The sequence below is a fragment of the Mustela nivalis genome (assembly GCF_964662115.1).
Source record: "Mustela nivalis genome assembly, chromosome: 6".
In the NCBI taxonomy this organism is placed as follows: Eukaryota; Metazoa; Chordata; class Mammalia; order Carnivora; family Mustelidae; genus Mustela; species Mustela nivalis.
Window position 1 is genome coordinate 10796815 of NC_139025.1, and position 27413 is coordinate 10824227.

Sequence of the window (27413 nt, forward strand, 5' to 3'; positions counted from 1 at the left end):
CAATTTCAACCTACCAACACAAATGGGGACTTCTCATGTCCAACTAGGTTAAAGCCATGAAAAACTACTGCACTGTGTATTCAAACAGTACTTTTATATGATCATTATCAAAATTTTTAGAATATAAGAAGCATAAAAATAATGTAATGCTCTACTTAGAGAAACTTTGAAAGTTTCTGATAATGTATGGTCTTTCAGACTTCTTTCCTGTTCATATCATATAACATCCTCTTTGGGCTTCAGCTTCCCCACCATCTGTAAAAATGGAATGATACTATCCACCCAAGAGGTGTTTGTGAGGATATTAAGTTCATACATGTGAAGTGCTTAGAACATACAGTAAATATTATCTAAGTGTACACTTCGATTATTCATCAATTTGACTATAAACTAGTTCCTTAAACTCATCTCTCAAAATCCAATAATATAGGTAGAATATAAGCAAAAATTTTCCCTATATTGTAGAACTCAAATGGACTCTAAGTTTATGCTTTCCCAGTAGGACATGAAGATGTTCCCTGTGCCTTTGCTAATACTGAAGAATTATCATTAACTTTTCCAATTTCATTGGCAAAGTAGCATTTCACTATTGTTTTTGTAAATATCACATACTATTCAATAACTGTCTGCCTACTTGACTACATCTGTTATCAAATTCCAAGCACCTGGAGGCAGGACTGTATCTTTTTCATTATTACATCCACCATATGTAATCCAGTGCTTACGGCAGATGCTCAATATATATTCATTAAATGAATACATATCTCTTCAACCAATGAGTTTGAACAAAGAGGTTGAATCTACTTATTAGAGACTTGTATTTCTTCTTTAGGATACATATATATGTTTTCTTTGCCCATCTGTCACATTATAAAAGTTAAGTGGGAATAAGGCATCATGGCAAACCCACACTAAGACGCAAATACTCTGTATTAGTTCTTCTAAACAAACTGGATTATAGCTGAGTAACTTTTTCAAGAAGTAGATGTGGGTTTTACCCTGTCTGCGCTAGTGTATCTATAAGAATATCTTTCTTGATTTTAAATGTAAACTCCACCCCAGCTAGGGCAGAATTCTAGGTCATTATCCTTTCTACTAAAAACCCTTCTGGCATTTCAGTAATTGGAACAAAAATCTTGGGACAGCCTGATCCTATGATTTGTGTAGAAGTCTGGTTTTTTCAGCCAAGACACTAGCAATTACAATCTAGCGCTCCCATGACGTCAGAGGAGAGGTGCCCAAAATATAGGGTGAAGGATAACAAGATGAATGAAACAAGCAAGCTTGCCCCGACAGCTAAACCGGAATCTGGGGTCTGGCTGCATGATACAAATTGACCCAGGTACTGGCCATGATTCAGCATCATCTGATGGCTTGTCTGCTTCAGCGAAATACTAATGAAGATAATCCTGAGTTCCACGGTGGGTCAGGACAGCAACAGCAATTCAAGGAAACTTCTCATTTGTTTGTGCCCTTTCCACTGGCCTGTTTTAAGAAGCCTAGGCTTAAAAAAAATACTGGGGACCAATCATCTCCATCTCTTTGTTAAGAAGATAGAAGGTGCTTCTAGTGTTCTTGCTTGGCCCTCCCCCTACATGGTTCCCCTTCATCATTGACCTTCCAATCTGACAAAAGAGAAAAATCATGGGCAGAAGACAAAAACCAATCATCAGTCCCATTATATCTGAATTCCACAATCCACCTCTGACAAAGGCAATCATGGATCTGCTTTTTGTCACTATAGTTTGTATTTTATGTTATGGAGTGTATACTCTTTTGCATTGGGGTTATTTCCCTTAACATACTGATTGTGAGATGTATCCATGATGTCATAGTGCATGTATCAGCACTATGTTCCTTTTTCTTGCTAAACAGTATTTCACTGTATGGACACACCGCATTTATTTTTCCCTTCACCTATAGGTAGACATTTGGAATACTCCAGTTTGGGTTATTACAAATAAAGCTGCTATGAACATGTATATATAATATAATTCTTATTGTGGACATAAATTCTTATTTGATTATATTCAAGAATGTGATAAATTTCAAATTAGTCTTTATGTAGGGTATAAGGTGAGAATCAATGTTCACTGTTTTCTGTCATGAATATTATTATCCCAGTGCTGTATTTTGAAAAGATTTTCTTCCTTGAACTGTTCTGGCACTCTGCTAAAAGTCAACTCGCCATGTATACATGGGTCCATTTCTGGCCTCTCTTCTGTCCCACTGATCTATTTTTTTTTTTTTAATGTATCCTGAAATACCCTTAAATCCATTTGTTAGTTCTAATAATTGTTGTATAAATTACTGAGGATTTTCTATGTAAATGGTGATGCCATCTATAAGTAGAAATCATTTCACTTCTCCCTTTCAGATCCTCAGACCTTTTAGGATTTTGTTTTCTTGCCTTATTGCAATAGCTGTAACCTCCAGAACAGTGTGAGATACAAGTGATGAAAACTACCCTGGACTAGTTCTTACCTTAAAGGAAAAGCATTCAATACCTACCATTAACTATGATGTTAACTGTAGGTTTTTCATATCTGCTCTGTATCAGATTAGGGAAGTGCATTTTACCCCAGCTTCCTGAAAGTTTTTATCATGAGTGGATATTAAATTTTGTCAGATGTTCATAAGCAGCATGTCTAAGTTCTCTCATTTGCCATATCATCAGAATTAGAAGTTTGAGCAACTTCTTCAAAAGTGTGTTCCTCCTTTCCAGTCTGAGGGCTGTGTATGTTCTTCCCCTCTAACACTTAAGGATATTTTTGTAGGTCCCATATTTGTTTCTTATTTTTCTCTTTAGTCGTCCCTGTATTCCATACAGTTGTTCTCCTACAAACAAATGTGCATTACCTCTTCATGATACTATTTGTTATTCATCTGATTATTCTAAGAACTGTCCTCTTTGACCCTAAGCTGGTGCACAATCCACAGTTATCTTTCTAGTGTTGTGTAGCCTTTATTTCATATGGATATGCTAGCTTGACAAGAATCTCTCAATTAATGGATACAATTTCTGGTGCTCATTTCTGATTAAACTAAAGTGGTCAGGGCGCCTGGGTGGCTCAGTGGGTAAAAGCCTCTGCCTTCAGCTCAGGTCATGATCCCAGAGTCCTGGGATCAAGCCCCATATTGGGCTCTCTGCTCAACAGGGAGCCTGCTTCCCCCTCTCTCTCTGCCTGCCTCTCTGCCTATTTGTGCTCTCTCTCTCTCTCTCTGTCAAATAAATAAATAAATAAAATCTTAAAAATAAAATAAAGTGGTCAGTAATTGTTCTCTCGCCAGCCGCAGCAAACAGAAGATTACAAACCCACATCTGCACCGTGCTTGGGCCTCCTCCCAGCACTTCTCATCCCCAAATGCCTTAGAACACAACTCCCAGTGCAGAGGTGGGCAGCCTCTCTCTTCAATCAGTAGCAATCTCTGAAATGTCTGTTCCCACCTCCTTCCACCCATCTCAGAGATTCTTCTAGCCTTGAGTATAGGAATTTCCTGTTGGTGGTTATCAGATCCTATCAATAGTCCTGATTTCCAATGCCAAAAGAAAAGATAGTGTACCTCTCTTGAGTTTCATGTACTTATCAAAGGGAGAATAAAGAATATGAATCAGATATAAGCAGGGCTCAGCCATCACACCATGGAAGTCCTATGATTATGTTCTAATAGTATGTGAGAATTCAAATTGAAATGAATATGCATTTAATCAGGCAAATTAGTTTATTACATGAATTCTAAGTTAACAAGCTAGGTAGAGTCTAGTTTTGCTTTTGTAAACTAATCCTTAAGCAATGACCCAGTATTAATTTTCAGAAGACTAATTGGAACATACTTGACCTGGATGGGTTTTTTTGTTTCTTTTTGGGGAGGAGTTGTTTTTAAAGATCTTATTTATTTTAGAGAGAGAGTGAGCGAGCTGGAGGAGGGGCAGAGGAAGAGAAAGAACCCCAAGCAGTCTCTCCACTGAGCATGGAGCCCAAGGCCGGGCTCAATCTCAGCACTCTGAGATCATGACCTGAGGCAAAATCAAGAGTCGGACACTTAGCTAAGTCACCAAGGCACCCAATTGACAAGGGTGTTTTTAACAGTGGCAAAATGTCAGATGAAAAAAAAATGGAATACAAAAAGATGGTGGTATATTCTCCTGATAGGTTCTGATCCTGGTTAAGGAACACAGAACTGGGCAAGACTGAATTATTCATGTTCTACAATGATCCAGAGTCAGCCTAGCTTTGAAAGATCTATCAGAAAGAAGTTGGTTCTGAAATCAAAATTAGAGAAATGATTCCTCTGTTGAAATGTTAAGCTTCCACACAACACTTATATCCAACTCAGCAAGGTTGAGAGGACAGAGGACCTGAATCTGTGTGACATTCTGAGGGCATCCTGAAGCCTTAACTACTGGTCCCCAATTGTTTTTTGTTTTTTATTTTTTTAACAGTTGTGCAAATGGCAACAACCTGATTGTCCCTGCTTGTGAAACAAAGAACCAGATGAAAACAGTGCAACTTCTACTAAAAATGAGTGGTCCAATATTTTTTGTATCAATTTAGGATCTTAAAAAAAAAAAAAAACTATTTCCCAAGATGATTCTTAGATAAAACTTCCTTTAATATATATTGACATAAAATCAGTTTTTATGGAGAAGAGACTACCTGCCCTATCGGTCTCTTTCCTAAGCTTCACACTTCCAAAACGCAAAAAAGAGCAACAAAACAGACAGTGCAAGTGCAGAGTGTACAGGAAACAACGACTTCAACTGAGTAATCCCATCTGAGATGACCCAATAATATGCTGCTAGCCCAAAGAAATGCTATTGCAATAGACCAAGCATGGTTTGTATCAGGACATTTTCCCTTCCTAAATCTGGGAAGCTAACAAGCAACTGAAGGGAAGAGAGAAATTAGCATGAAATGAATGCTAACATTCTTCACTTTAATCTCTCTTAATCCAGACACATAAGGAGGTACTTGTTACAATCATTTTTAAAGATCATATAAAGCTTAGCCTTTCAACACCATGTTTTCATGGAATACAGGAATAGGATACGAATATTTGACAAGTCAGAAGAATATGAAATAAGTTATTAAAAGTGTACTTACCCAATGCCCTGAGCTATATTTTCTAATTGCCGACACATACAAGACCGAACTTCATATTCTACATCTTGACAGAGTGATTTTACCAGAGGAAGTATTTCTCTTTTAATGCTAGAAGGAAAGGAGAGGAACATGCAAGTGGGTGTTTTAGAATAATTAAAATTTTCAAACAATTATTAAAAATCTTAGCTTAACTTAATAAAAACAAATATGCTTTAATAGAAAGCTTTATACTTTACATGGTATTTTCACATATCTTATTACATTTGGATGCTATCTTTCGTGACTTGTAAGTTATATATATGCCTGGCTCTTTCTAAAGTAATGGTTAATTTTGGATTGACAGTTAAACATCTTAGCTAAAATGAAAGGCTACAAGGCAATGGAATGGTCTAACAACCATCGACCAAAATATTCTTCAATTTTATATTTTCCTCTTGCGTCATAATTATACAACATTTCATTCTTTCCACTTGGGATTTATCATCTGGGCAGAGAGTAACATATAAACTATTAAGATTCTCCATAAAACCTCAAATTTTTCAAATTCTAAATAATGAATTCATAACAATAATGGAAGAAACCAGAAAGTCTATCTTTAGGTAGGTTTGACAATTTTTGAAGTCTATAGAATAATACCATTTTATGTTCAAAATTACATTAGGTGTGTGAAAGAGAAGATTAAGATGAGAAATAGAAAAAAAGTTAACCGTATTGATTTTGAAATGCCATGAGATCAGAAGAAATGCATCTGAATAAGTACACTTTTAAGAATTCTATGAAGTTAAAACAACTAAGCTTATATGAGTATGGAATGATATGTCTAATATAATTATTAATCATATGACCGTCATACATTTTAAATCAATTTAATTGAATAAAGTAAAACAAAAATTATATACAAATACTCACGTATGGGCATCAAATTTGTTGGTCAATTTTCCTAAAATTTTACAACTAACTAAACGAGACTGGACTGTTTGGGAAAGTTGTGCCTTGGAAACAAGTGGGTTCAAAATCTAAAGAGAAAAAATTCAGAGAACAAATTCACAAAGTTTTATATATTCTTGCCACTAATGTCAGCTACTTTCCTCAAGAAATATTTTAGGGTCTTAAGTGTTTTTAAGGAACCTGAATTACAATGTGAGGTGCTCACAACCTAAATCATCTTGTTTGCCTTCTGGCTTACTAAGGTAAAGTTGATGAAAAATTATATAATTAAAAACCACTCGGGCACATAAAAACTGAATTAAAGCTTAAGGTGAATTCTGCAATGATCCGTACAAACATAGAATACCATTGTGAAATGTACATTTTCAAAAGAAAATAAGATAATTACCACATATCTGAAATTTATTTTTATTCCATATAAAATTTTTATATTTATCTTAAAGGGATGCAAAACAATATAGCTTCAAATACATTCTATTAAATAATTCTGTCATTTGAATGCACTCCTGATACTGTATTATGTACATGCTGGACACGCAACGACACAACACGATGAACGACTGTAAAGAACTATGAAGGTCAAAACCATGATTCTGGGGCGCCGGGGGGGCTCAGTGTGTTAAAGTCTCTGCCTTCGGCTCAGGTCATGATCTCAGGGTCCTGGGATGGAGCCCTACATCAGGCTTTCTGCTCTGCAGGGAACCTGCTTCCTCCTCTGCCTGCCTCTCTACCTACTTGTGATCTCTGTCTGTCAAATAAATGAATAAAATCTTCAAAAAATAACAACAACAAACAAGCAAAACAAAAAATACCATGATTCTGGCCCCGCTCTTTAATTTGTCTAAGTAATCCTCTTACCTTCCCCCTTGCTCATGCTCTCACTCTCTCTCAAATGAATAAATAAAAAACCCATAGAAATGAATAAATCAATCAAATTGGAACACTATTGCTGAGTAAAGTCCAGGGAAACAGGCATTTCCACATATTGCTAGTAAGAGTCTTAAGAATATGAATGTCCTCTAACCTCCTAAAGTCCACTTTTTTGGAAGGTAGAGTTAAGAAAATTATCTGAAAAACTTAAAAAGTTCTACATAGATGCTCACTAATACCTTATTTTAATAATAAAACGTTGAAAGTAGGTTTAAATGTTTAACAAGTAAAATATTTTGTATCTACTCCCAGTGAGTTTAAAATAACATAGGAAAATAATGCTACATGAAAAATAACCAACCACATACAAATTCACCATGATTACTAGTATGTCCACAAAAAACATGTATAGGGAAAAAATCTGAAGTGATTTTTCAGATTTTGGTTAAGTCCAGAACCATGCTTTTTCTTCCTACTGTTTTCTGTATTACTCATATTTTCCATAATGAACATGTGTTGCTTTCAGAGTGGGAAATAACCTTATTTTTCTTTTTAAATGCGACTTTTTATCAAAAACAAAAACAGAAAACCTTAGAGTGGCTTACTTAATAGTATTTACTGAAAAAATAAATAAATAAAAAAGGAAGAAAGAATTACCTCATGTCTTAGGGTTTCTTTGGGCAATACTTCTATCACAGACAGAAGAGTTTCCAGCCATGCATTGCTGACACCTGATCGACACAGAAAAAACACACCCAACTAAATGTCTTACAAATTTAGTTTCAACTCAGCCATTAAGTTGAACAATACTTAATGATAAAATGGAATGATAATTTTTATTACTATTTGAAGAAGCTCCTCTATTTTTTTTTTTTTTTTGCCTCACCAACATCTAGAAAACATCTATATCTTTAAAAATAATATGGGGAGGAATATCTTTCAGCTAAAATGTGTATTTTTCACTGTACAATGATACTATTGCATAAATACTGTAAAATTCAAAAATTCTAAGAAAAAAATATAGCTCCTAAGATGAATTAATGAGTCTTCAGCTTTCAAGGCCACTGAATTTCATGGGCTTTGGAAGGAAAGAGCCGTGGCTGGTTTTAGTCACTCTAATGACCACCATGGCCTCATTCAGTTATCCTCATCAGGCTAACAAGATTCGAAAACCATCATGGGCTGCATCCAAGGCACGATAATCAGGTAAAGAATGAACCCGCTGCGCTGCTGACCTGCATCCCTGTGCTCCAGGTGTAGCAGAATGACTTGGAGGAAGGCGTGGGCATACGTATGAATTGACACCGATTCTTCCTGTAGAATGGTCAGGAACGACACTGCAGCTGTTAACTGCATTTCCACTCCTGCAACATGCAGGACTTCCTGCGCAATCACAAAGAGTTTACAGAGATGAGAGATCAGAAACTCGAAGTTTTAAAATCCAAGGTCAGAGAAACTAAACATAGTCACATTCCACAAAATAACTGTATATGACCTAGAAGTATATGTGCTTCCTCTTATTACTTTAAGAAAACTCTATTAATCTGCTCCTTATTGCTTAACTCATTACACCACAAAAAAGTTTAAATGTCTTAGGCATTTACAAAATAAGATTCCATGTCTTTTTCAATGAAAACTATAAAAATAGATAAACCTCTGAATAATAGAATAGGGATTTTTGATAGCTCTCAATGTCTAATTTTGCTATTTGTCTTGTACAGTTTGCCATCATACCAAGAGCAATAATGTCAAAGGTTAATCACGTGTCTTTATTACTTGTATTTCTGCTTCAAAAAATAAACATTATGCATTTAATATAAAAAAGGAATACACTTAAGGTTATACAAATATATTTTCCCCCTTAAAAACACTGATGAGTACATAAATGACCATGCAGTAAACTGTTTTTAAAAGGAATTTTTTAAATATAAGAATGCTCCTAAAAATTAACTGAATTCATAACCACTGCCATTCAACATTTTTAAAAAATTAACATATATTCAAAGTAAAAACCTATTAGTTTTCAACACATCAAAAGTAAAAAAAAAAATCTTTCATATAAACCTCATCAAAGATATTACTTCTTTAGAAGAGAAAATGTATGCGTGTGTGTGTGTGTGTGTGTAAAATGTATGTAAAGTTAGTTAAAAGTCCTACTTTGCTTAATCAGTTATGTCAATTATGGGAATTGCCCTTGAACTCCTATTTTATAACTAACATAATAAAGTTGGTAGAACAAAGTAGAACTGGCAGCCATAAAACAAAGTTTCATATCTGTGACCTTAAGAAAATTAATCTCTCAGGGCGCCTGGGTGGCTCAGTGGGTTAAAGCCTCTACCTTCGGCCCCGGTCATGATCCCAGGGTCCTGGGATGGAGCCCCACATCGGGCTCTTTGCTCTGCGGGGAGCCTGCTTCCCCTCCTCTCTCTCTCTGCCTGCCTCTCTGCCTACTTGTGATCTCTGTCTGTCAAATAAATGAATAAAATCTTAAAAAAAAAATCAATCTCTCTATATTACTTCCTAATCTATAAAATGTGAATTGTAGTTGAATTGTAGTACCATCTTCTCAGAGATTTAAGTCATATAAGCCAAGTTATTATGACTTAGCAACTCGTGTAATCTGGGCATTTAAATAATGACCACTGGCCATCCACTGGCTCCTCTGCATCTGGTTATCTAAGAGGAATCTCATCTTGTCCTCACTTGAACTGATCTCTTCCCAAAACCTGCTCCTCCTCCAGTCTTCACCTTGGTCAGCAGTGAATGATAGCCCTGCCCTTGTGGTCGCCAACCCCAAAACTCTGAGGCTAGTCCTCAGCTCCGCTCAGTCCCTCACTCGCCACAGATGGCCGACCAATCCTGATCCGGAATGTGACCACTTGCTACCTCCATGGCCACCACCCTGATCCAAGCCACCATCACCTCCAGCCTGAATTATCCCAGTAACCTGTTAACTAGTCCCTGCTGCGATCATTGCTCCTCTACAGTCTAGTCTCTACATAGTAGCCAGAGAGATTCTTATAAAAAATAAGACGAATCATGGCACTTTTCAGCTCAACACTCTCCAGGGGCTTTCTGGCACTCAGAACTAAGTCAGTCCTTGCAACGACTTCCCAGATCTGTTCCCACTCTCCACTTTTCCCAGATTTCCATGTAATGGGTTCCCTGAGCTCTCCCAAGCCTCTATTCAAGTATCACCTTTCCAAGAAGCTCCTCCCCCATGACCCGATTTTATACTGAAAGCCCCTCCCCCACTCACGCTCTCACCACCTCCTTTTTCCAGGGATGCATTATCTCTACTCTCCCAACATGCTCACGTGCTTATGGCCAGTCTTGCACCCCGAAACACCAGCTTCAGGACGGCAAGAGTTTCTGGCTGCTGTGCTCACAGCTGCGCCCACCTCCTGGCAAGCAGCAGCCATTCAGGAAGAAATTGCCAGATGACTGAGCAGCTCTTATCCTTTGACCTAAACTTCCTGCTCTTGACATTCTCTCCCTTCACAAACATTTTCCACATCTCCTAATAGGTGGCTTCAAGAGATTTTGAGGAGCGTCCTAAAGATTAGGGATTGGGAGAATGAGACAAAGACAAAGCAAAAAAGGATCGCACACAAATGTATTCTCCACCCTCTCTCTATCACGCCAATCAGGAGACATTCCTGCCACCTTCTCCCCCAGCATCTCTGCAGCTAGGATGCACAACAAGAACTCAGACGTCTTGATTCATAGGGTGGGCGCATGGCCAATGATTGTTCTGGGACATAACATGTCATTTCAAAGCAGAAGAACCAGACTCGGGATTGTCCATGTTCTTTGAGCTAGTGACCGGCAACTCTGAAGACTTAACCCTCGTCTCCCTGATGCCAAAGCTAAGTTTTGAAATTCTTCCTCATGGATTCTGCACTTCCGTTCGTCACTTACTAAGGCCTGGCCAAAATCAATCCCAAGCCTTCACGCGACCGTGCAGATCTGGCAGTGGCTTTCCCGTGGCAAATGTTGAAGCGGTATGGTTAATTCCCAGGAAACCTACTGCACATTCAGACTTTGGTATCACACACACACAAACGTCACTTTACAAGGTTTTTCAACCAATAGCCAATTACATATCTTAAGAGTTCTTTGCTGAAAGAAAAAGAGAAGGAATGATGGGCGTGAAGCAAAAAGCAGCGTAAAGCAGCGACAGGTCTCTGAAGTCAGCCCTCCCGTGTCTCCTTGTTTTACTGTTTCTAAACCAAACATCTGTTCCACAGTAATCATTCTGGATTTGAAAAACACTCTTAATTTAAAAGATTTGATGTGGCCAGTATACATCATTTACAGGTTTCAGAACACACAGCTTTTATTTAGAAACACAAAGTATGGTGCAGGGAAATATTAAACTATATCATGAGGGCTAGAGTATACATTCCGGGTCACAGGAGTCTGCGGTTTTAAGTTCCAAGAGATGTAATTCTGCCCCTCTGAAAGCCATTACAGTCTTGGGTTTTGTGCGTATGCAAACTTTATGCAAAAGAAGAACATGAGAAGCTCTCCAACTTCGTATCTTCTTACTGCATTATTTAGTCTTGACTCCCGCAGGAACATGTGCCCCAACTAGTCTGCACTTAATTTTCGAAAAATCCTCAAGTCTTATCAGGATTTGGGTTTTTCTCTTGTTGTGCTGACTTCAACATCGGGGACTGTCCACTGTTAAGAAACCAGCACAGACTAAGAGATTTTATCACTGCTAAAAATCAGTTCATTTCTAAACATGTTTTTCTGAAATATAATACAATAAGAGTTTGACACTTACCAGTAAGTGTTCTCCTCCACAGAGTCACACCCTCTGGACAAACATAGTGAGATCCATACTCTGGGTAAATAAGTGTGCATCCTCATGGACCTTGGAAGACACTGAAAAGGAAATTCCTCTATTGCTTAAGTGCATGCCTTAGTGCCAGTCAGGCTCCTCTTACAGAATACCGTCTGGCTGGCATTCCAACCTGAAGTCCTCAAAAATGAAATGAGACATTTGATAAATGAGTACATGGTACATCTCCAAATTTTAAAAACTATTCCCACTTGAGGAAGGAGAATGTCCTAGACACTTCGCTGTTTAAATTCATTCTGGAGTTAGCATGACTAGTACGAGAGAGCGTTTTGTAAAACCGCAGAATACAGTCCTTGCCTAGAGGGCGACTGCTCTCTCTCCAGCAAACCCACACTGTATACATCAGGAAGATATTCCTCCTTACAAGGCACGACATCGAGAACATTAAATAAATCACTGGCGTATTCCAAAAGAACAAATATTTTGGATTCACACATTTGGAGACTAAACTTACTGATTTAAACTGGTAAATATATTTACCACAAATGGTGCTGGCTAAAGGTAAGGAGCCCTAACATTATAAAGTATCTTTGTATATTTTCTAGAGAGAATATCATTGATTGTTTTGAAATTAAATAATAGGAATCTAAATACTAAAACACTGAAGACTTGGGACATGTAAAATACCTGGGTTTTGAGAATCACAGTTGTGAGAACTTTTATGACTAACAATAATGGTAAATAACTCTTTTCACTATTAAATGTTAATATTTATGACTTTAAAACTGAGTTAAATATGAATAATTGGAACATGCCAACTTGGGTACCTTTAACAATTCACTCTACCTTTTTTTTTCCCCCATCACTGGCTGCCATGCTGTACTCTAAAATAAAGTGGGGGGGGGGAACTAGTTGAGAGCCCCGAAATCAGACTCTGAGAGCGAAAAAGGGAAAATAAAGTGGAGACAGGAACAGGACTAAGAGGGATATGTTTTTCCCTTCTTTAAATCTGTGTTTCAGTGATTAGCAAGGTTCATGAGGAGGTACACGTAACAATATCCCAAAGATCTCTTTCCGCAAAGGAAATACCAATGCCAATCGTAACTGTCATATGACTACTGACATGTGACCACACACCCTTCCCCGCAAGATCATGACAACACCTAACAAAGAAAAACATTTCACGACAGTGGTTTTAAAACTGAAGTTCTAATTGGGCTACTCTGCCCAAAAAAGTCATTTTTACATATAATAATTAGAATCATGTAATCTTACAAGTTAGGCCTAGAATGTAAATAAAGAGCTATATATGGGGCCCCAGGTGGCTCAGTCAGTTAAGCATCAGCCTTCAGCTTGGGTCATGATCCCAGGGTCCTTGAACTGAGCCCCACGTTGGCTCCCTGCTCAGCAAGGAGACTATGTCTCCCACCCTCTGCCCTTCCCCACCACTTGTGTGTTCTTTCTCTCTCTCTCTCTCTCTCTCTCTCTCTTTCTCTCTCAAATAAATACAATCTTAAAAAAAAAAAAAGCTATATAACACTGCAAAGAAAAGATGTGCTTATCAAAGAAATATCTATTTGCTAGGTATAGTACTGTCAGTAACCATATCAAATCATCCACTGTAGCCATATTTAATTAGTCAAATATATTTTGAAAAATTATAAGTTGTTTTCTTGGATGCAGGAAGCAGCACTGGAAAGTGGCAAATGTCTATAAGCAGATGGAAATAGGGCTTTCACTCTTGTCAGTCTATCCTAATCTAGTCCCTTCTAATATTCTTCTTAAAGTAGCCCAACGAAGATCTAAGTCTGATAACAATATGATTTTAATTTCATTCACAGCTATTTATTAAGCATCATACAAAGTATTCTGAGAAACTGGAGAAAAGTCAAACATTGTGCCCCTACCTTGAAGGACTCCTCTTGCTTCCTTATATTCACAAACATTCAACAAATATTTAGTGACATTCGAGGCACTGTGCCAGGTGCTAGAGACTCAGAAATGAGCAGGGCTAACAGTGTGCCTGTTAACACCGTAGTTACAACTGTGACAAGAGCTGAGGATAAGGAGCACGGATGGTGTAAGAACATCTAACAGGCGACCTGATCTCTTTTGAGAGGGGATCATTGAGAAGTGACAACTGACTTGTAAGAAAAGAAAGGATAATTAGACAAAAGTTGGGGTAAAGAGAGGTAGACAAGCAAGAAGAATTAGCAAGCGAGCACTAAGAAGTAAGAAGCATGGCAGATTCAGAAACTGAAAGATCAGTGTCCCTAGAGCAGAGTGAGAGAAGGAGCTGAGGAGGGTCAAGTAGAAGGAGCCCCAACCACACAGGGCCTCAGAAGCATTCAGCAAGAAAATACTCTTAGTCTTAAATGCTTCGAAATAGCATGCTGACTCTTAAGAAGAGAATGAGTCAGAAAGCAGTAAGTTACGGTGGAATGGGAGGGAAGTGGGAGGCAGGGATCCCTTGGGAAGCAGTCACCCTCGTCCGAGGAAATCCGCATAGTTTGGACGAGGGCAGAGCTGGTGTGGTTGGAGAGGTGGGTGGATTCCACAGAAAACCGAAGACCTAACGGAACGGGACCGCAGGAGCGAGTAGTAAAAGAAGCGATGGTATCAAGGACGACTCCCAAAATTCCGCCTTGAAAACCAGGGGGATAATAATGTTACACATGAGGACAGGGGACACTGGAGGAACCCCAGGTGGCGAGGGGAAGTGGCAGAAGCTGAGTTTTGGATTTATTAACTCTGAGAGGCCTCTCAGGCATCCAAGTAGAGACTGGGAACAGAAAGCTACATATACAGATCTGTTGCTCTGACAGGTCGCTGTAAATAAGAGAATTTATATAGAATAGATGCAACGTATATAGATAATATTTAAAGATTTGGGCGTAGATGAGATTGTAGATGAGACTAAGAGTGGAGATCTGCTACTCTTAACATAATTTCATCCCAACAAAATAAAGGGATTGAAAAACTCAAAGTTTAAAAAATGAGAGTGATCACAAATGTTTTGGTGAATATTTAAAGTGCAAGATTATTCCTAACACATCACTGGAAAACAATCAATTTTTTTTGTATGGGGGTAAAGGTGATATCAGGTTGTGATGGAAGGGTATATGCAGGTACATGAACAGAAACATTTTAGTTAATATCATTTCAAGATTCAACCAAGAAGAAAAGTGAAGGGAACTTCATAATGGCAGACTAGATCATTCTAATCACCTCTCCAGATGATGATAATTAGTAAAAAACTGGACAAAATACAAAATCCACCTGCATAAAGGTATATGGAAACTAACAAGGCTACCCATGCAAAACTAAAAAAATTACCCGTACTATATTACCCATCACTGGAATAATTACCCACCCAAGATCCAAGAGACAATGGTGTTCCAGGAAGATATGCATGTAATTTGGAGCCTGTTATCCTCTAGGGTCACTTGCTAATTCGAGAAAAGGCTCCTGAGAGACTAAGAGCTTCAGTGACTTTTTTGAGTCTTGTGGAGGCCTCAGTAAGAGCCCTGGGAATAGAAAAGAATGATCCTGAAGCAGATTGGTCTTCGTAGGATGAGCAGCCCAGCTGTAAACCATACACTATCTGTCACTGGATTAACTGAGACTATATTGATAGTGCAGGTAAGTAGCTCCCAGAAGAAAACATATTCCTTTCCAGAGGAAGGTATCACCCTAGGGCTCAATCTATTTCTACAAACGATTTATCAAATACAAGATCAAACACACAATCAAGAATATGAAAACACATGAAGAGATAAGATTATATGAATGAGAACCAGCCGAAGCAAAAAACAGAAATGCACCAAAAAGTGCTCTGGGTATTGGTGTTATCTGACACATATGTGGTTCAAGGAGATGTGGCAGATTTTTTAAAGAGCTAATTAGAAATTCTAGACCTGAAAAGTATAATAATCAAAATCAGATTAGACACAAATGAATCGGTGAATTAAACCATGGGTCAGGATAAATCAATTGGACTGAGTCACAAAGAGAAAAGAATGGAAAAGAAGGTAAAAGACATAGAAGATACCATGAATGCGAAATTCAAGTCACAGAAGAAGAGCATTAGGCAGAAGCACATTAGAAAATGTCTGAAAAGATAACGGTCAGGGTTTTTCAGTGCAAATAATCTAACAAGTGTACAGATTTATCTACATGGGACTTTTCTTATGCATACTGGCCATCCATAAATCTTCTTTAGTGAAGCATATGGTCAAATTTTTTTGCCCATTTTTTTAAAAATCAGGGTTTTCCCTTGTTATTATTGAATTTGGAGAGTTTATGTATTCTGAACACATGTCCTTCATCAGATATGGGATCCATGAGTATTTTCTCCCATTCTAGGTTTTCTCTTTTCATTCTGTTAACAGTATCTTCCGAAGAGCAGAAGCTTAAAATTTTCATGAGGTCAAACATACCAATTTTTTCTTCTATGGATCATGCTTTTAGTGTCATATGTAAAAAACCTCTGACTGACCCAAGGTCACAAAGATTTTGTTTTCTTCTATAAGTTTTTTGCAACTTTAGTGTTTAAGATTTAGTTTTACAGTCTATTTTGAATTAAATTTTTGTACATGGTGTGAGGTACATGGTGTGGACTTTTTCCCCAATTAACCTAGTACCATTTCTTGAAAAGACTCTCTACACTGAACTGCCTTTGCACCTGTACTGAAATCCACTGGCAATGTGTACATGGGATTTATTTTTCCTCTGTATGTATCACACTGATTTATCTTTATATAATTATCACATGGTCTTAACTGCTGTAGATATATATTGTATCTCAAAATCAGACAGCAAAAAGTCCTCCAACTTTGCTTCTCTTTTTCAAAGTTGTTTTGGCTGTTTTTGATCTTGTGTATTTTCATATGCATCTTAGTATTGGCTTGTCATTTCCAACCAAAAACAAATAAATAAAAACAAAACGTAACCTGTTGGAATTTCTATTATCTTACATTAAATATATAGATTGATATGGGAATAACTGACATCTTAACAATATGGAATCTTCTGATCCAAGAACATGGTGTTTCGATTCACTTAGTCCTTATATTATTTCTCTCAGCAATGTTCTACCGTTTTCTGTATACAGGTCTTACATATCATTTATCCAATTGATCCTCAGGTATTATGCATTTTAATGCAACTGTGGTAATTTACAAAAACTTCAGTGTCCAGTTGTTTGCTGCTTGTGTAGAAATACAATTGATTTGTATATTGAGCTGGTATCCTCCAACCTTTCTATACTTATTTAGTTCGATTGTTTTTCTTCTGTAGATTCCATCATAGATAATGTTATTTTTTTAATGTTATTTTTTTCTCTGCAATGTAAGTGCCTTTTATTAATTTTGTTGCCATACTACATATGTCCAGTGTAACACTGAACAAGGCGATAAGAGTGGACACTCTTGGCTTATTCCTGATCTTAGGGGAAAGAATTCAGTCTTTTACCCTTAAGTGAATTCAGTCTTTTCACCCTTGCCTATACATTTTTTCAGAGAAAACCCCTCTCTATTCCTAGTTTGCTGGGTTTGTTTTGTTTTGTTTTTCAGGAATGACAGATTTTTATCAAATGCTTTTCTTAAATCTACTGAGATGATTGAATGGTGGTGTATTTTTTTTCTTTTTAGTTTGTTGATATAAAAACTCACATCGATTCATTTTTTTAATTTTGAACCAACTCTAAATTCCTGAGCTAAACTCCAACTGGTCATGATATATTATCCTTTTTTATGTTGTTGAATTTGATTTGCTGTTTTTCAGATGTTTCATGTAAACTCATGAGGGATATGCATCTACAGCTTTTTGGTTTTGTAATGTCTATGTCTCATTTGGGTATCAGGGTAATGTCCACCTCACAGAATGACTTACTCTGACTTCCTCTATTTTCTGAAGAATTTGCATTGCATTGTTACTTCATTTACATTTACCCAAATTTTTACCATTTCTGGTGCTTTTAATTTCTTCAGGTAAATTCAATGTCCATCTCTTATCACGCTACTTCTACCTGAAAATATCCCTTAGCATTTCTTGTAGAATAAGTCTGGTACAAAGAACCCTTTCAATTTCTGTTTGACTAAAGAAAATATTAGAAAATTTTAGTTTCATCCTTGAAAGATATTTTCACTGGGCGCAAATTTCTTGTTGACATTTTTTTCTTGCTTTTAGTACTTCTAACATTCCACTGCCCTTTAATCTGCATTATTTCTGACCAGAAGTCTGCTTTACTCTCACATTTATTCCTCTGTTTGTAATGCTTCTTTCATCTCTGGCTGTTTCCAAGATTGTCTCTCTTTTCTTTTTATATTCAGCAGTTTGATCATGATATACCTAGAGGTGTGTGGGGTGTGTGTGTGTGTGTGTGTGTGTGTGTATAAGCTTCAGATCCTCTGGGCTTTTGGATCTTTGGGTTGTTCTTGTTCATTAACTTCAGAAAAGCCTTGGCCATTATTTCTTCAAATAGTTCTTCTCTGTTCTCTCTTTCCTCATTCTGAGACTCCAATTGCACATATATTAGATCACCTGACATTGTCTCAAAGCCATTTGATGTGCTCTCCTGTTTTTTCATTGTTATTAGCACAGGAGTAATGTTTTCTTGCACATTTCCATACCTTAGGTAGAAGTAGAACTGATTGCTTTGTTTTTGAGCCCTGAATAGTCCTTCCTCCCTAAAAGGCTTAACTAACATTTAAAAGAATGCTTGCTGTATTTTATCTAGAACTTCTAGATATTCTAATTTGAGAAATTTCTAGGATATTTAGTTCACCACTGCCAAAAGGTTAGTTAATCCATAAAGTTTTAATCAAACATTAGGGATCCATATTACAGTATAATCTGCAAATATTTTCTAGGTTTTATACTTTTGCAAGGATTGTAAATAAAAATGTCTATAAATGATCCTAAATACTACTCAAATGCCTTAAATAGAAACAATATTCAAGTAGTAACAGTGGTCCCACTATCATAAAAATGAAGAATTTCCTAATTAAGAATTTTAATTTATAATTTTTATTTTTTATAAACATATAATTAAGAATTTTTAAAGTTCTAGTTCATTTTTATGGTAAGCAAGGTAAAAATGACAAATGAATAAGAAACTCATGTCTCTAACAGAATTTACTGAAAGGCAATATTTTTAGGTTTATTAGGAATATTAGCTAATATAACATTTTATATATGCCCAGAAAACGATACACTCAGTAAATGTTTCCACTGAATTTAAATACTGTAAAATAATGAATGATATTAATCTATTTTATCCTTAAGCACAAATAGATAAAAAAAAAACCACAACATAAACATTATTTTCAAAATGAGTGTGGGTCAATGTACTTTTATTTTTGAACCATAAACCCCAGAAGAAAGAGTACTTTGTATAGTCTGTTCATATTCCCTAACTTCTTTAGTTAATACTGCCTCTCTCTTCCTTTTTCTTTCTTTTTTTTTAAGTGAACTAGAAAAAAAAATGTTATATAATTTTATGCTTCCTAGCCCCAAAAAGCCTCCTAGTAAGGTCAATTCTAACCCTAATGGTTGTTTTCCATTATCTTACATTAGAGGCATTATTTCATTTTCTTCCTTTACATTAGAGTGTCACTAAATGTTTAGCCTGTCAAGACACTTCTACACTGTGCACTTTTTAGGACTGGTAGGGTGTCTGGAACACCATGTTCTGTTTATTATGTATAAATGTGTTGCTTCCACAAAATCCTTTTGCTTTTCTCAGGATGTAACTTTTAACTTATCTCAGAAAATATCACCTTCTGTGAGGAAGACAAGTACTTTTACTTTTAAGCTGCAAATCAAAGAAATAAATCAATTTGTATCATCTGTTTATGCTCTTTAATACTTTCAGTTAAGAGCACCTGGGTGGCTCAGTGGGTTAAGCCTCTGCCTTTGGCTCAGGTCACGGTCTCAGGGTCCTTGGATGGAGGACCGGCATCGGGCTCTCTGCTCAGCAGGGAACCTGCTTCCCCCCTCCCTCTGCCTGCCTCTCTGCCTACTTGTGATCTCTCTCCCATATGAAAAAATAAAATCTTTTTAAAAATGCTTTTAGTTAAAAATTATTTCTATTTTTCTTGGTGAACTTTTCTTTTTTTTTTTTTAATTTATTTTTTTTGAACTTCATTTTATCCCCCTTCTTCCCCCCACAATTTGGTGTCTCTTCGGATTTGGTTAACACACATTTTTCTGGGGTCTTTGCCACCCTTTTAGTATTTTATTCTCTCCTTCGTATACTCTTCAAGTAAGTTATGTAATCTCATGCTTCTTAGAAAACTCCCAACAAAATATTCATAGTCAAACAATGAATTTTTTAAGCCTGGATCTTATCAATTATGAAATGAGAATAAATACATCAGGTAGAGTTGTGACGAGATGTTTAAAAGGGCGTGATAAAGCAGTAAGCACAGTACCTAACCCACAGAATGTGTTCCTTATATTATTGGTTATCCACACCTCTGTGCCACTTGAAATAAGACTTTAATAGTAAGTAAAGCTAAGTTTTTAAATTTATATTTATCTATATTTACACAGTAAAGGTTTTCCTCAAAAATCTGAAAATGAAATCTTTAAAAAAAAATCTACCTACATTCAGTAGATACAAAATATTCTAAAAAAATAATCACATTAGCAGAAACTAATATTTTTCTATTATTTCCATTAATGAAAATAATGCCATGTAAAATTAATAAAAGTAAAATGAACAAATTTTTTCTGAATCAGTTTGGTAGACCACATCTGCTAATCTCAAATGACTAAATTTCATCTTATGTCTCTCTCATTCTTTCCTTATTATGCATATTTCTCCTACTTCCCAGAAAAGGTCTCCCTGGGACTGTAAATCACCATCATATCACTGTACTGATAACTGTTTTGACTTTTCATCCAAGAATGCTATCAGTGGATCAGGCCAGTGTGTCACTGGACTTTCAGACAGATGCTTACTGTCTTAAAATATTAAGTTCTAACAATGCTCATTTTTAAATCATTGTTGAGTGCCTATTGTTTGCCAAGCACTGTTTAGTTTCTGGGGAGACTGGGATAAATGAGACCATTAAGGATACAACCATTAAGGAAGAAAGAGAAGAGAATGGTAGGGGATGAGTTCAGAAAGCTCGACTAAGTCCTTTAAGGACATAATAAGTTTTATTCTACCTGAAATGGGAAGTCACTTTTATTAGTTTCTTGTGACTGCTATAATAAATTACAATAAACTGAGTGGCTCAAAACAACAGAAATGTATTTTTTTCATGGTTCTGAAGGCCATAAGTCTTACATCAGTATTTTTTAGCCAAAATCAAAATGCAAAATGTTGGCAAAGCTATGCTCCTTCGGGAGGCCCTAGGGTAGAATCCATCCCTTGCTTCTTCCAGCTTCTAGTGGTTTCGGGCATTCTTTGTCTTGTGGTCACATCACTCCCCTCTCTGCCTCCTCTTCACATGGCCTTCTCCTCCCCTGTGTCACATCTACTGCCGCTTTCCTCTTGTAAGGATGCATGTGATGACATTAGGACCTACCCAAACAATCCAGGATAATCTTCCTATCTCCAGACCCTTCACTACATCTGCAGAAATTCTTTTCCTAATTAAGGGAATATTTATAGGCCCCTGATCTCTTTGGGAGGCTGTATTCTGCTTGCCACATCACTTAATTTTCATGCAAGAAGAATTATTGATGATTTTAAAAGATCTCTCCGAAGAAAAAAAGATAACTATGTGAGATGATGGATGTATTAATTAACTTGACTGCAATAATCATTTCACATTGTATAAATATATTAAATTGTTATGTTGTACACTCTATACACAATTTTGTCAAAAAATTATATATTGTCCCTACATAAATAAATTTTATTTATAATTTATCATAATAATATAATAATAATAATATTTATTATTTAAATAAATAAAATTTTATTTAAATATAAATACAGGTCCTTGCTGGATCTTGCTGGACCTGTAAAAAGGACAGGTCCAGCAAGGAAGCTGCTGTGTAACCAGATGAGAGATGGCTAAGGCTTGAGAAGTAAAATTACACATTATAGATCTGCTGCAGTCATGATCAGCTAATGAGGAGGTTGTGTAATAGTTAAGAGGGAAGACTTGGAAGCCAGACTTCCTGTTCAAACCTGATTATGCCACTTGCCAGCTTTGTGACCTCCGGCAAATTATTCAACTAGGTTTCTTCTTCCTCTCTCGACTGACCCTTATAGAACTGCTGTGAGCATTCAAAAAATAAAAATGCACAAAGTGTTCCAGAGAGTATAGTTCCTGACACATAGTAAGACCTCAAGAAATGTTAGCTGTATTTACTTTTATCTGTTCCTAACATGGCACATTTTCTAATATATAATTTTATACCGTAAATTTGGGGTTCCCAAAATAAGTGGAAAAACAACTAAAAGAATTCAATAACTCAACAGACAGAGACATTTTTCATAATTCATTATAAAAGGAGTCACTGGAGCACCTGGGTGGCTCAGTTGTTCAACGTCTGCCCTCGTCTCGGGTCATGATGCCAGGGTCCTGGGATAGAGCCCTGCATCGGGCTCCCTGCTCAGCAGGAAACCTGTTTCTCCCTCTCCCACTCCCTCTGTTTATATTCCCTCTCTCAATGTCTATCAAATAGATAAATAAAATCTTTTTTAAAAAAAAAGGAATCATGAATGTTACATGGTATGATTATATCACTACCACTTCAAATTTTATAAAAGACCATAGTATTTTAGAAATTTATCTTGAAAGTCAAATTCTTTCACTTCTAAGTAACCAGAAGTTCAAGTCAAATATTGAAATCTAACATCTAAGATCCCAATTTATTATACTGTGGAAAAGAACTCAGACTATTTTAATAAAGACCACAGGAAAAAAATTTCTTTACAAAAGCTACCCTATGATTAACTTGTAGAACATGAATACATTATAACAACTATATTTAAACGTTCTCTAATCTAGGAAATTTAAATTGGAGGTCAAAATACTTCCTTCCTGGATTCTTTTTTTTTTTTTAATTTTTTATTTTTTATAAACATATATTTTTATCCCCAGGGGTACAGGTCTGTGAATCACCAGATATCTGAAGTGTACAATGAATGATAATTCTACCAGGTCACTCATCTCAAGGTTAAGTTTAAATAAGAATCCAGCAGAAATACTATGGATTAGCTCAATTCTAGTCCTGACTCTGTTTCTGCCATTTTTTAAAAAAGATTTTTTGACAGAGATCACAAGTAGGCAGAGAGGCAGGCAGAGAGAGAGGGAGAAGCAGGCTCCCCGCTGAGTTGAGAACCTGATGTGGGGCTCGATCCCAGAACCCTGGGATCATGACGTGAGCCGAAGGCAGAGGCTTTAACCAGCTGAGCCACCCAGGCGCCCTGTTTCTGCCATTTTTTAATCTTAAATTCCTTTACTTCTAAAACAGTGAAAATAGCAACCCGTATTAAAAGCCATTATTCAGGAACACCAGGGTGGCTGAGCGGGCTAAGCGTCTGCCTTCGGCTCAGGTCATGATTGCAGGGTCCTGGGATTAAGCCCTGCATTGGGCTCCCTGCTCAGCAGAGAGCCTGCTTCTCCCTCTCCCACTCCCTGTTGCTCTGCCTACTTGTGCTCTCTCTCTCTATCAAATACATAAATAAAATCTTTTTTTTTAAAGTTGTTCAGTTAATATATTATTTTAAGGATGAAATGCAAATGTAATTACAACAACAACAAAAAAGATCACCCGTGAAATTTTATAAGAGCTTCCTCATCACTGTGTCTGATGCTCTTTAAGGTGAAAATAAGCTAAAGATGAGTTCTAAAAGCTTCTTATCTTCCTCTTGTGAATGTGCCAACCATCTCAGGAATGATTAGCTTCTTACACATAGAATATCGATTGTTTGTATCTTTAAATTTTCTAAAAGTAAATCATCCACAGATTAGTAAGTATGCAAACTACTGTTCCCATGGATTTAATAAGCAACCAGCCAAGACACTCAGAACCTGCAGAACCATACAGATGCTCAACCCAGAAATCCAGATGGTATCTCCCACCTCCCACAACCAATTCATAGAAAGTTGTGTGCATTTCGCCTCAGTAACTGTGTCTCTAATATAGCCACTACTCCCCTCTGTCCCAGCTAGCTGGCCTAATCCAAGCCACCCTCACATATCACAAGGACAAGTGCTGTATTTTCCTAATTCTCCCGCTCCAAACCACTTGCCACACAATTATCAAAATGATCAGCATCGTAAAATGTAAACGAAATAAGCCACCACTCTGCTCAAAGGGTTTCCACTGTCCTAAGAAAGAACGCCTCCTGCGTGCTCTGTCACTGAGGATCTCTCTAACCTCTTTTCAAGTCACACCCTGCCCATGCCTGCTGCGTTCCAACCACACGTGTCTTCCAATTCCAACCTAGGGCTCTCTGCTACCTCGTCTGCCTGGACCATTCCTTCCTGACTCTTCAAATGGCTGCTTCCTCTTATGCCTTTGATTTTCAGCTCTGAAAGAGGCTTTCTTTGACTTCCCAATGCAGGGCAGATAAGCCTGTCCCTTTATGCTGTTCTTCAAGTCACTTAGGTGTTTTATGTCTGTTTCCCCCACTCTGGACAGGACGCTCTTTGAGGGCAAGTTCTGTTTGGTTCACCTCTATCTTCCCACTGCTTACAACAGTGCCTGGGCTCAGTCAACATTCACAAATGAATGAGAATGCCATTATTACTAAATGCTCACTTTGGGACTGCTCTTTTTCTTTTATAAAATCGACTAAGGAATCATGGCCATAGCAAAAGAGAATAAAGTGGCTAAGTGTGATTTTTGTCACAGTTTTATCACTTGAATAACCATTCACAGAAGCAAGGCAGAACTGAAGAAGGTGCTAATTATGAGTACCAGTAAATCTGGACAGTATCTGAATATGATAATTTAAAAATGATTTACACAGGGGCACCTGGGTGGCTCAGTCATTAAGCATCTGCCATCGGCTCAGGTAATGAGTCCAGGGCCCTAGGATCCAGCCCTGCATAGGGCTCCCTGCTTAGCGGGAAGCCTGTTTCTCTCTCTCGCCCATCCATCCCCCCGGCTTGTATTCTCTCCTTTGCTCTCTGTCAAATAGATAAATAAAATATTTTTTAAAAAAATGATTTGCATGAAATATAGGTTTTACAATTTGAAATGGAGTTGCTTAAATGTTTAGCTGCCCATAATATATATTAAACCTTCTATAAGTCATTATTATTACTCTCATAAAGTCTTTCAAATATACTTAATTCTTCACTATTTTTACACAAAGTCACAATCACACAATTAAATATTCTCCTATGACTGTTCTTTAATTGTTTTCCATAGTCTTTAGGCCGCCCTGACATAGACTCTAATCTGGGATGTCTTCTACTCTTTTGGTATCTTTTTTAGGACAAAATAGGATAAATGAGAATCCTAAATAAATGGCTGTGGTTGATTGAAGAAAGGAATGAAAACTGTCAGCATAAATAAAGGCTTTCTTAGTACATATTCATCAATATACATTTTCCTTATATCCATTTATTTAGTTAACCTCCTATATTATGGATTAACTTTAATTATCTTAAAAGCTGATTAAAATCTTATCTTCTATAACTCAGTTATATAGTTTCAGCAAATACATTTGATTCTTTGTATAAATATGCTATATATATGAGTGTATAATATTCTTTACACATTCCCATGAAATCAAGATTTTTCAGGAGTTATACTTGACTTTATTATGAACTCATTAACAAAAGGATTTTTTCAAAATAATTTTGAAACCTCTAAAGGCCAACCTTCATCTTTTATTCTTGCTTTAAGAAACTATGGATGCTCAATAGACTGTCCATGAACCGGATTTAGCCTGCTCTGCAGACTGTATAGCAGGCTCGGTATTTTTAGCTTTAAATCAAATTCACTTACCTACAATAATTTCTTAGTCAAGGGGGCCTAGCCACTTGTTCCCTTCTACTATCAATTAACGGGCACTTCCAGTAGTCATGCCAAGAAGCTTAGGTCAGCTGCTATCACTGAAATTGAATGTGAAATTAAACCTGGATGGGGGACACTTAATGCCATTGAAAATACAGCATGATTCTGGGAAAAATAGCTATGAAAAACTGATTCACTTTTGAATCACATGCAAAGCCAAAAGAAACATTTTCTCAATTTACTTCGTAACCAGTAAAAAGAAATTGATAATGCCTGCATAGAAATGTGGGCATCTTGTAGAAATAATGTGCTATATCCCTGACCTAAATCACAGCGACCAGAACCATGATGCGTATGGCTAAAAATGAAACTCAAGAACAAACTAACTACGGTATTTTAAACACATAAATTAATAAAAAATTATGAACCTATAACCAATCAGAAAGCCAATGCAAAGTATATAAAATTCACTATCAGCAAACATAGTCCCCATTAGTCTATAACCTCCCTGACCCTAAATAGTGGGTACGTTCCCTGAGGACACGTAGGCTGTTATCCGTGTTGCTCATTCAGGTACAAATAAGAAAAATACTTTGTACACAGCCACAGACATAAATAACAAATACTATGCATCAAATATGTAATATTATATATTAATAATCAATAAATATTAAATATCAGCGAAAAGAATGTTCAAATAAATCAAAGATTTTTGTTTAAAGCAGGCAAACTAATTCGGAGGGAATTTAGGAAGCAATAAGTGAATATAAAACTAAAACTGTGATGGCCGCAATTCAATCTTTATTTGGTGATTCTTTAGAAGTCACCGGAAGGTGGTTATTAGGAATATTAGTTAAATTTCATTATCTGTGTTGTAGAACTGCTATTAATATAAATTTAAGTCAACAGAATACCAAATAAGATAGCTATGATTTCATAAGACTAATGAAGTTTTGGTTTGTTTTTGGTGGGTTTTTTTGGGGGTTGTTTTTTTTTTTTTTTTTTGAGCTACTGAAAAGCTAACTTTATTAAATAAAACGTCTTGGGGCACCTGGGTGGTGCAGTCAATGAAGTGTCCAACTTTTGATTTAGGATCAGGTCATGATCTCGGTCATCTGATCAAGCCCAGCATCCGGAGTCAGCTTGAGACTCTCTCCCTCTCCTTCTGCCCCTCCTCTCTCTTCCCACCCCTGGGTGCATGCACTCTCTCTCTAAAATAAATAAATCTTTTTAAAAAATAAATAGAATAAATAAAATGTCTCTACCGGGAAAATGACTAAATACAACTTAAGATCTGGATTTTCCCATTTTCATTAGCTAGTTTTCCTAAATATTTTCAATATAATTCAAAATGTGTACCGTAATACTTCCTCCATGCCACAATTAGAACAAAAGATCAGCCATTCAAAACTCTGAAATCTCCTCTTAATAATGACAATGTGTGACTGAAATAATGGTAAATTCAAACCTTATTTTGCACCAACTTACTCTAACTTTCGGCAAGACTCTCCGAAGTGTCTCAGCAGGATTCTGTCGCATCAGAAATGGAAGATTTGCGATCACACTTGTTCCTTGGATATCTTGGCCAGCACTTACAAAGAAAACACAAATTCAAAATTTGTAATTATAAGCCAAGTGCCTAGTTTACAACTATAAAAAGCAGGGATTAATCTGCTTTTAATGATACATGCTCAGACATCTGACAAAGTTTTAAACTTTAAACACACATTTAGATATAA

General features: G+C 36.6%; 1 protein-coding gene across 8 annotated transcripts in view; it reads right to left on the reverse strand.

The window, feature by feature from the left end:
• The window catches only part of PPP4R4 (protein phosphatase 4 regulatory subunit 4), a 102842-nt gene that overhangs the window by 39653 nt on the left and 35776 nt on the right, over positions 1-27413 (reverse strand). For 4 of the 8 annotated variants that reach the window (XM_082733292.1, XM_082733293.1, XM_082733291.1 and 1 more), the window contains exons 3-7: positions 27163-27265; positions 8159-8306; positions 7581-7654; positions 6015-6121; positions 5106-5213 (exon numbers count right to left, since the gene is read on the reverse strand). In XM_082733292.1, the coding sequence (XP_082589418.1) occupies positions 5106-5213; positions 6015-6121; positions 7581-7654; positions 8159-8306; positions 27163-27265 (540 nt within the window). Of the gene's footprint in view, positions 1-5105; positions 5214-6014; positions 6122-7580; positions 7655-8158; positions 8307-11236; positions 11610-11715; positions 11817-27162; positions 27266-27413 lie in introns of those variants that run through there. The other 4 variants (XM_082733296.1, XM_082733294.1, XM_082733295.1 and 1 more) reach the window with 2 other exon arrangements.